Below are 10,964 nucleotides of genomic sequence, written 5' to 3' on the forward strand. Positions count from 1 at the left end.
AGCACGTCGAGAGGGGGGAGGCCTTGTTTTCGCCATGGATCACTTTAATGGACCGTAAGCGCTAACGCAGTACTGTAAGCAGACACGGACGCGGGAGGGGAAACGACGGAGGTTTACCTGCAGGCAAACCGGCAGAAGAAGCGGGACCCCGTCTTTGAGTCAAACGCTGAGCCCAGCTCCAACTTCGACGGGCCCTCCGCGCTTAACCCCCTCGGAGGCCAAGCTAAACAGGGGCCTCGGTTAGCCAAGTGTCATCCAATATTTCCCCTCAGCCTTGGCGCGGTATTTCTAGCAGGGCCATACAGGTGCAGGCAGGGACGGGACAGAAATGCCGGGTACTACATTACTCTGTCAACCTGCGAGCTCGGGTTGGCCTCGCTCTCGCTGCAACTCCCCTGCATCGGTGGAGCCAATAGTAATAATAGCCAACACGTTGAAAGGGTCCTCTTCATAGGAGTCTGGCATCGAGCGGCGGCACCGAGCGGCGCGCTGCTCCAGAGTTATAGCGAGGGGGGAGAGGGCCAGTGTAAACGTGTCGCCCGCTGGGTTAAATTACTCCTCTCAAGATAGATCGGGGGGTGGGGTGGGGTGGGGGGGGGTGAGAGGATCGAATGAAAATAGAAAAGACAGAAAGACAGAAAATTCTTTAATACAAGGACTCTATTAGTTACGGGAGTTTGTTTAGGGCCGGAACTTGATCCTCACCTGTTCCCCTCGTCTGCGAGCGCCGGTCTCATTTCCAGTATTTACTTTATTCCCGTTTAACGCACACTACCCTCCTCGTCTCGCCCGCCATGGGCGGTGCACTCGCTTGTCATTAAACAATGTAATATTTGATATTGATATATAGGCCCCAGCGGTGGGCTCCACGTGAGCGGACGTAGCGCTGTGCCAGCTTCTCCGTTCTGCACGGGCTGTGTCCACGCACAACCAAGAATAGCATCACAACCGCTTCTTCTTCTTCTTCTTCTTCTTCTTCTTCTTCTTCTTCTTCTTCTTCTTCTTCTTCTTCTTCTTCTTCTTTCATCTGCAAAGAAGCCAAAAACATCCCACACTCGGTAGATCTTTCTGTCTAGCCTGAGCTTTTTAATATCCTCCTTCCTGCCTTCCCTCTGTCACTCTACACCCCCCCCCACCCCCACCCCCATCCATCCATCCATCCATCCATCCATCCATCCATCCATCCATCCATCCATCCATCCATCGCTCTGTCGTTGGGCCGTTGCGAGAAACAACAAAACACTTCTATTAATAGATGTGATTATCGGCAGGCGCACAATCTTCTATAAGCTATCCGCCAAAGATCTGTTAAGTATCTCCAGTCCGCTTCATTACGATAAGACGGCCCCTTTGATTCGCCAGTGTGTGCTTCTGTGTGTGTTACTCTCATTCTGATAAGCCACCGATCAAACCCAGTTAGTCCTACAGTATGACATCCGCCTTCTGCATTGTGACGAGTGCACCGCAGAACTACGGTACCGACACGGGGCGAGTACGTCCGTGTCAATTATAAATCAGGAGTCCAATTCTGAATGGATTGTGATGTGAGAAACCACAGCCCGGGTACCCCATAACCTGTGCAGCGAGACACACCCGATCCTAAGGCCGTATCTGCAAGCGGTCCGCGCGCTTTACAACGTTGGGACGCAACAGAGTCGGGCCCACGGAGAGACCTCAACGTGTGTCCCGGCCCGCCTGTTCCAACCTCTTCATTACATCTCTTCACCATTTCCACATTAGTGCACCGAGCAAGCTGCAGGAGAGCAGCCGTTTCCATTTCACTGCCAGCAGGGGCGGACTGGGAATGAAAAATGGCCCTGGGCTTTTTTGACTCAAGACTGGCCCACCAACCCCCCCCCCCCACCCCCCCAGCGATACACCACCAACCACACAAACCATGCCACACATATTTCTTCTTCTTCAAGGCTTCCTCGTTAGCGAGGGCTGCCAGCACCACCAGGATGACATGCTTGCCAGACAAGTCTCCTCCGGTTCTCCCTGTCCTGAGCTGATCTTGTTGCCTGCGATATTTTTCCGACCAAGCCGTTCTTTGAGGTCATCATGATACCGCCTTTTTTGGTGGACCTCTCTGGCGCTTTGCTGGCGTAGTTCCCAAAATTGCTGTCTTCGTTAATTTACTTCCACCTGGACGACAGGTATGCCCAAAGAACGAAGGCTTTCTTTTCATTATGTGTCCCATTAGTCCTCTTTTTGTCCCTAATTCATTAAGGACGCTCGCGTTACTGAGCAACATTTATAACAATAACTAGAACAAGGGGAACATGTTGCTCTTAGGAGGAGGCTGGCTAGAAGGAGCACATTTTTGGCACGATGGCACTGGCAGCAAGGTGGCAAGACTCTCTGGAAACCATCTGACCAGTAAAAGAAATAATACAGGAAGAAATGTGCTGGTGAAAAGACTGGCAAGCAGGCAAATCGCAGAATGAAATAAAAAAATAAACATATTTCCTAGGCTGTGATTGGTCGGTTCACGAAAAGCGACATGGACGAGCGCTTGTTTCAACAAAAAGGCACCAACATACCTCAATAGCCAGCTAGCCAAGGCCAAACATTGCTTATCTTGTCCATATTGTCTCCTGTCTTGCCGCTCTAGCTGTAAAACCTTGACTAACAGTTGAACCGGTGTCGTTGGGGCTCAGTGGGCTGCTCTCTCCGCTCTCTGTTGCCAGCGCCTTCAGACTCACTGGGCCGCGATGACTGACGGGAAACGGCACCAAATTAATAATTTGTTATTTTAAAAAACATTTGGCTGCATCGGCCCCCAGGGACTTCAATCTCTTCTCTCTCCACTTTTCAGCACCACCATTTTTCCCCCCCTCTCTCTTTTTTTGTTTGTCCATCTTGCTCCACTCCACTATTTATCCAAACGTTGCCACTTAACGGAGACGGGAAAGGGGCGGGGCCCAGGAAACATTAGAACGGACCGGACCAAAAGTAATTGGCCGGGAGAGAGAGGCTGACAGATTTAAGATCCAACCGCAGTGGGCCGGCAGCCCACTCGCCTGGGCCAGTCAGACACACAAAGCTAACCTGGCTGAGGCTATTTCTGTTTTGCATTGCACGTCAAGCGGCCCCAGATCCGCCGCTGACTGCCACTGAGAGAAGTGGGCAGAACATGGGGGGGTGCACGCCACTGTTTCTCTCTCCCTCTAATTCTATCTCCCCCCCCCCTCTTCTCTTTCTGATTATCTCTCCTATTTCTCTCTATTTAAATCTCCATCTCTCTTGATCTCTTTGTTTCTTTCTCGGCCTCCTATTCTGCACATACACAAGCTTAATTATGTGTGTTGTGCCTACCTACGTACACATGCAGATGTGTGTGCAGGATGCATAAATACACACTTAGAGATGCACACTCACCTTGATCGCCACATGCTATTCACTGCTCTTGCGTAAGCGTCCCCAAAGGGAAGAGAGGACATGCTGATTTGTGATACCACTTCCTTTAGGTGGGGTTTCATCAGAATCAGAAACGCTTTAGTTGTCGTTTCATTTCATGTGCGCAGCCCACAGCAGTGCAACACAAAGACAAAAACACAAAGATTACAAGAACTACAAGAACGCATAGATCCAAACTGACATGTATATCTAAACTAAAAAAAAAAAAATCACTGTCCAGGAGAACGAACGCTAGCCGTGGAACTGCTGGTCTGCATGGGCTAGCATTTAGCTTAGCCTGCCCCACTTCCGCATCCTGTCAGACCGCCCTCAGTGTTTCCTCTTCGGGCGCAGCTTCGGTCAGGGCCGTGGTCCTTGGGCCCACAGGATGCAGCACAACAAGATGCCTCAGCCGACCCAATGCCAGCTCTTCTAGCCAGACGCCTTTGACACACCTCCCCGCACTCCACACGACGACACCAAAAACACAGTCAAGGTTAGGCGAGGCCGCCACCAGACCACCCTCGGTGTTATCGGAACTGCCGGTCTGCATGGGCTAGCAGTTAGCTTAGCCAGCCCCACTTCCACGTCCTGTCAGACCGCCCTCAGCGTTTCCTCTTCGGCCGCAGCTGCGGTCAGGGCCGTGGTCCTCGGGCCCACAGGATGCAGCAGACCAAGCTCCCTCAGCCGATCCAGCGCCAGCTCTCCCAGCCATCAAACGAAGACAAACTTAGATGCAGATGTGGACAAAGACACTGCATGGACGGTACTGGGTGAGGCCGCCGCAAACGTGAATTTGCACTGCCACCTTCCCACACCGGAAGCGGAAAGTTTCATGTGAAACTCCTTGGGTGTTCCTATGAAGGTCATACCTCATTCTTGCATTCATCCTGTCCCTTCGTGCCTTGGTAATCTATTCAGAACCGAAGTCCACTTCCAGATGGCCCACTTCCAGATGGTCCACTTGCTTGGTAATCTATTCAGAACCGAGGTCCCCTTCCAGATGGTCCACTTGCTTGGTAATCTATTCAGAACCGAGGTCCCCTTCCAGATGGTCCACTTGCTTGGTAATCTATTCAGAACCGAGGTCCCCTTCCAGATGGTCCACTTGCTGGTGCTTGACAACCTGTTGTTTGCTGTCAGTATCCCTGAGTTCTGTGCTGACGGTGTCTCCATAGAAGATTGTTTTTGTCTATCACGTTGTATGCCCAAATATCTTCCTCGAAGAGGAAAGTGTATTTGGTTAATGAAACGCATGAGTTTTTCTTTCCTGTGTGGGAGTCCGGGATTCCTATCCACTCGACTACCGCGTCTAAAAACAGAACGCAGCCAGACAGCAATGTCACAGTGTCACACTAATCACACGGCCCCTGCTGGAAACGTCTTGGTTGCTTTGCACTGGGAGCGAATGACCAGCCTCCTACCCTGCACACTCAGCCTCTGCTTCTGCTGTCGTCTGAGCCGCGCTGCAAGCTCATTTGCATGGCAATTCAATGCTGAAATGAAGCGAGGAACACAAAGTAAAACGGAAGAATCAGAAAACGCGAAGAGAAATAACTCCCTTGTGGTGAAAGGACTTCCCTGCAATATATATATATATATATATATATATATATATATATGAATCCCACAAAGGGCCAGGAAAAGATCAAATTTATATGGGCCATCAGAGCCTGAATTATTACAGAACACAGCAATGCGAAAAAACAACACTGGAGTGTCAAGATGCACCCAGTCCATCTCTGACTTTCTGTACCTGTTAACTTCAACCTGAGCGTATCCTGGCATGCTTAGGACATACAATAACTCACACTCCCAGTCAAGCCAAAAGGCCATTTGGGGGGGGGGGGATCCACACCAGCAAGGGAACAACATTCAAAATACGCAAGCAAAGGTACGGCAAAGGCCCTGACCTCGACTTCACACAGCAGTATGAAGTTCTCACTGACCCCGTTCCCTGTCCGACCCGTCTTCGGTTCCCAAGTCGGTGTCGGCTGCTCTGTGTCATTTACATGTCTCCATGTTAAGTTACTCCGACCCCGGGATTACTCGGAGCCAGCACGGAAGTGCACCGCCAGTTTGCAGACATCAGCGCTCACACACACGCATGGTTTGTGCATGACTGTGGATGTGCTGGGACGACTCACCTCCGCCCGATCCGCCCTTTGAACTTTCCTTTGTGTGACTTCCCTCTCATTCCCTTCATCACTTTATGATTTAAGTCAGTTTCCTGCAGCCGAGTGCAGGGGTTTTTTTCACGTGTAGTATTGCCAAGCTGGGCAAGCCCGCAGCCTGTAAATCAGGGAGGTTTACACAGCGATGGCAAAACAATCACATCCCCCCCTCCTCCCCCTCCCCCCCCCCCGACAAGAAAGGGCAAGTCCATTGTCTGTGGGGAAAAGCTGCAGAGCAGAAATCACTTCAGATGAAAGCGGGCAACAGAACCCTGGCCCGGTGCCATCCTACGGGTTTATTGCTGGACTTCCACTAATTGTGAATTAGCATTTTAGCTCCGAGCCCGCGGCCAGGCCACGGATCAGATGTTTGCTGCGGTCCAACCCGGAGGACGTCTGTCAAGGGTTGCTCAGTCTGACTCGACCGCCTCGCCGCGCCTGGCTTTACTTGCTGACCTGGCATGTCCAGACTCACTGAAGACTGGATGAAGTGAGCGGAGAGGGACGGGATGACAAGGGGGATAGGGGGGGAGAAAGAGAGAAATGGGGAGCGATTGCATGATAATATGCAGTGTTCATATGAGACTCTACTGATTGATGGTTACAAACTGTGGTAGCCTGTTCACATTAAATATGTCATGGATAACTGATGGGCTTTGGAGAGAAAATGTGTGTGTTTTTGCAGGACGGGGAGGACGCATGCGTGTATATGTGTGTGTCTTTCTTTTTTATTTGTGCGTGTTTGCATAAAAGTCTGTGTATATTTGCGGTTTAGAATAAATGTGTGTTTGCAATTTCATGGGATTTAGGCAGGAATATAGTGGCAGACCACCAGAAAAGAAAAAAAAACCAGTCATTCTGCTATTGTCCTGAAACACAACCGACCCATCCTGAAAGCTTGACGCTTAGCATATACTACACTTCCACACATGACGTCATCAGGCTTGAGTTATGCTGGAGGTTCACTGACTCCCAAATGACACGTAGGTTGTAGGTGCACTCAAACAAACAAGTCATGCACACACACAGACACACACACACACACACAGCACAAGTGTGACATTTTTTCAGCTGAAGGTTAAATGCAGTCCCAAAGTTACACTGGGGGCCATTCCTCACTGCTGTGGTCATTATCATGATCAGCAAGGCAGCCATCTCCTCAGCATTGTGATGACATCACCAAGGACAGAGTGAGTGAGCGAGAGAGAGAGAGAGAGAGAGAGTGAGTTATGCTGCTGGCCTCTGCGCTACCACATATTAGAGGCTAAAAATACATCACCGAGGACTGTTGATGCTTTGAGGGGTGACTAGTTGGGCTCTGTGTCATAGCCTGTTACCTCCCCACGCCATCATGGGGGGAAGAAAGCTGTTTATGGCGCGGGCCCTCTGTGGCATCTCGTAGGAGCCGTGGCCATGCTGACCGCAGGTTGTTCGAGGCACGAAGAGGACGTGACGCCGCAGGGCAAAGCACTGAGAGATGATTACATATGTGGGAGAGGGCGCGACGTCCCCCCTGGGGAAACTCCTCACTGGTCAGGGGAAAAGAAGCGGCCGGCGACTCCACATGTGTCGGAGGAGACGCGTGGTAGTCTGCAGCCCTCCCCCGGATCGGCAGAGGGGGTGGAGCAGTGACCGGGATGGCTCAGAGGAGTGGGGTAATTGGCCGGGTACAATTGGGGGGGAGGAACAAATATGTGGGAGGGGCTGGCTCTGAATCTGACAAATTCCCTTTTAAATTTGTATTTGTGTGTATGCGTTCATCCATCTCGGGTTTGCCAAGCATCAAGAAAAGAGCTTTACATCGTGAACAATTAATGTTTTGTTTTGTATGTGCCCCAAAGTTAGGAGTGCAGCAATATAAATTATTTTTTACTGCCAATACTGATTCTGAGGTCAAAACTCCCACATCGAGTATCAATCCAACCCATGCCTTTTGCTGAACAGTGCAGACTTAGACCATTAGTTTGGGGTCGGTGGAGAGGGAATCAGCTTTCCCACCATTAAAGGAATGCAGGCTTCCAAAGTGCAAAAACTGCAGTAACTCAAGACATCTTGCTTTTATTGAGGACGTGCTACTCGTGGCCTTTGGCGTCGGATTTTATTGGTATCACTGCGTCCCTACCCTAAGTGCTCTGGGACAAACTTGTAACCAGTGGCGGCCGGCCAGTACAGGGCGCTGGGGCGCCACCCCCTTCAAATATCAAGAGATGAAAATCTACTTAAACATGTTAAATATAATTTAGTTGTATAATGTAAATAATTATGAAATAAAAGTGTTTTCGGTCTGTCAGCAGCCATTAAATATTGGTTCAAATGGTGTTTGGTTGATTTCTGTCTGAATACATATACTTCCTGGGTGAGGGGCGCCGGCCAAACCACACCTTATGTAAGCCCTCAAACTTGTGGCGAGCAGGTGACCCGAGGCTGCTGTCTGATTGGTTCCTTCAGATTTTCCAGGGGGCGCAGTCCTGTGCGCTCCAGACACGCCCACCTTCATCGGCAGCGAATTGGTATTGTTTTAATGTTTTTTTTTAATCTAACATGATTGGACAATTCTCGCGGCTGTCAATCATGTCCACACCCACCACGACGCCTCGTCTCGACTGTCAATCATCCCCCGTCTACGGACCCCGATAAAACCTATAGGCTACATTGTGCTTCTGAATAACTCCGTGACTGTGTGGACAATAAAGCAGCTGCCAGGTGTGCTGTGCCAAGGTAAACTGCGCCCCCCCCATTTCTTTTTAGCAGCATCCGCCACTGCAAGTTGTAACCCTGTAAAGTTGTGGCGGCCATGCGGTGATTCTAAATGTTCAACTGCTTCAAATGATCCCAGAGGGAGGGAGGGGGGCCAGGGTAGTTAAATAACAGAGGGAAGCGACAAAAAGCAAAGAAAGACTGGTAGACAGAAAGAAAGAAAGACAGAAAGAAAAGAAAGAAATAGAGGAGTGTCCCTGTCCATGGTGCTGACGATTCATCCCCACACCACGACTTCCACTAACCCTCCAACTCCACCTGAATTTCAACTAGCTGGGGGTTTAGACACGCTCCGCGTGCCCACTGGGTGCAAGGGCACTGAAGCCCAGCGAGGGACCCACACGGGGGGAGAAGACGTGTTACGTTGTCCTCTCTGAGATAACGAGTGGACACTTGGAGAGGAACCTGGATAAGAAGGTGAGGGCTGCTTTCCTCCCTCAGTCGGGTGATTCTGTCGTCGGATCGGTCCGTTTCATTCGGGTCGAAATGGACCGTCGCCATAATGAATCAACGCAATCAGAAGCGCAACCGCATGCATTATTTGCGGGGGGGGGGCACACAACAGATCTGTGGATGAATGTTTAATATATATATATAAAGCTGAATGGCTTACCTCTGTCGCCATGTTGGAAGGCGGTGAAGGAGCTGTCCCGCGCGCTGTCACACGGTGGAGGATCCTCTGCGTATGGTGCGGGACAACACGGCGCGAGCTTCGCAGGAGGGCGGGAACGCACCAGCGCAAAGGCGCGCGTGTTTTCGTGCGTATACGCGCGCGCGTATGTGTGCGGGGGGAGGGGGAGCGAGAGAGAGAGCGAGAGAGAGAGAGAGCACGAGAGAGGGGGGAGTGTTAGAGCTTGTTCGTGTGTGGGGGGGAGTGAAAGAGAGAGAGAGAGAGAGAGAGAGAGAGAGAGAGAGAGAGAGAGAGAGAGAGAGAGAGAGAGAGAGAGAGAGGGGGGGGGTGTTAGAGCTTGTGTTTGAGTGAATGATAGATACATGGGTGTGTGCGTGAGAGAAAACGAGAGCGTGTGTGTGTGTGCTTGTGCGTGTGTCAGTGTGCGTGTTTGAGTGCGTGAGAGATACATGTGTATATGCGTGAGAGAAAACAAGAGCGTGTGCGTGCGTGTGTCAGTGCGCGTGCTTGTGCGTGTTTGAGTGCGTGACAGATACATGTGTGTGTGCGTGAGAGAAAACGAGAGCCTGTGTGTGTGTGCGTGTGTAACAGAGGTAGAGGACGAGGCAGGCTCCTCCCAGATGAATAGATAATAATGTAGTAATAACTTCCTCTCAGATCAAACTCTCACGGTCAGACTTTAAGAGGCCACTTCATTGTTGTTGTTGCCCACAAGCCCAACTGTACGCATGCCAGTTACCTCCTCGTTCAGTTATCTATTAATAATACCTTGGATGATCAATAATTCAGACGGTTTGTTTTAGTCTCCCCACTCTCAATTCTTGGTCCCTGATAGATAAAGCCCACCTGACTGGTTCAGACACACACCGCGTCAGAACGGGGTCCAATTTGTGGCTCTTACAGTTCCTGTTTGGTTTTCTTTATTTCTTTTTAATCTCCAGCTCCGGCCAACATGCTGTTGTCCGGCTACAACCGTATAAATAATGAAACGCACTCAAAAACATGTAGTGAGCATATGCGATGCTCAGTAAATCGCCCTCTACCTTTTCTATTCTCTGGGTGGACTCGAACCCATATGTTTAATTCACCACCGGTAGAGAGGCTCGTATTAAACATTCAACAGTTTTTTTTTTCAGAGCACACTTGAATATCAAATATGGCCCATTTTTATTCCCCATGTACACAACGAGACTCCGGGCCTGGATATACTCCAGGGCGGACGCGTAGTACTTCTGTTTATACTTCTTACTGGAGTCCGCGTTTCGCACATGCGCAGCAGCTCCGCGTCACGTATTTCCGGGCAAAATGGCGACATACATGCAAGAAGAAGAAGAAGAAGAAGAGCTGCTTTGTTTGCCTGTCGCTCTCTCTTTCGCACATGCGCAGTAGCTCCGCGTCACGTATTTCCGGGCAAAATGGCGACATGCATGCAAGAAGAAGAGGAGCTGCTTTGTTTGCCCGTCTCTCTTTCGCACATGCGCAGTAGCTCCGCGTCACGTATTTCCGGGCAAAATGGCGACATACATGCAAGAAGAAGAAGAAGAAGAAGAAGAAGAAGAAGAAGAAGAGCTGCTTTGTTTGCCTGTCTCTCAAATGCTTCCATTTCTGTCGGCAACCACCTTCTTCTTTCCCCAAAGTCTGGGCCACGCCCTTCCATGGATGCGCGCGCATCTGGTTATCTTTGTAGTGTTTTAATGACGAAGCATAACGACGAGGGTAACGACGGACCTCGTCACGCAGCCTCTCCTCAAAGTCGGCGTCCATTTTTGTTTCAGAGCACATGCGCATTGCGCCCTTGTCCGCGCGGACCCTACGCGTACGCCCTCTGGTGACGACATTTACGTCACCAGAGGGCCCTCGCGTACTCGCGGACACGGAAAGTATGGCAACTGGCACAAAAAGGAAAAAAGAAAGAAGCTTCTATGTGAACCCATTTCGACAGGAATGGCGGGAGCTGTCTTTGTTCTGTCATTGACGATCACAAGGACAGAAAGCTATTTTGG

General features: G+C 50.4%; 1 protein-coding gene across 1 annotated transcript in view; it reads right to left on the reverse strand.

Annotated features, from left to right (window-relative positions):
* LOC130122545 (golgin subfamily A member 7B-like) overlaps positions 1–10,749 on the reverse strand; it is a 22,611-nt gene extending 11,862 nt beyond the window's left edge. Inside the window, exon 1 of the mRNA XM_056291477.1 lies at positions 10,690–10,749. Coding sequence (XP_056147452.1) covers positions 10,690–10,749 — 60 coding nt within the window. The remainder of the gene's footprint in view (positions 1–10,689) is intronic.
* Between the last annotated feature and the right edge of the window lie 215 nt (positions 10,750–10,964).

The sequence above is a fragment of the Lampris incognitus genome, chromosome 13 (genome assembly GCF_029633865.1).
Source record: "Lampris incognitus isolate fLamInc1 chromosome 13, fLamInc1.hap2, whole genome shotgun sequence".
Taxonomy (NCBI): Eukaryota; Metazoa; Chordata; class Actinopteri; order Lampriformes; family Lampridae; genus Lampris; species Lampris incognitus.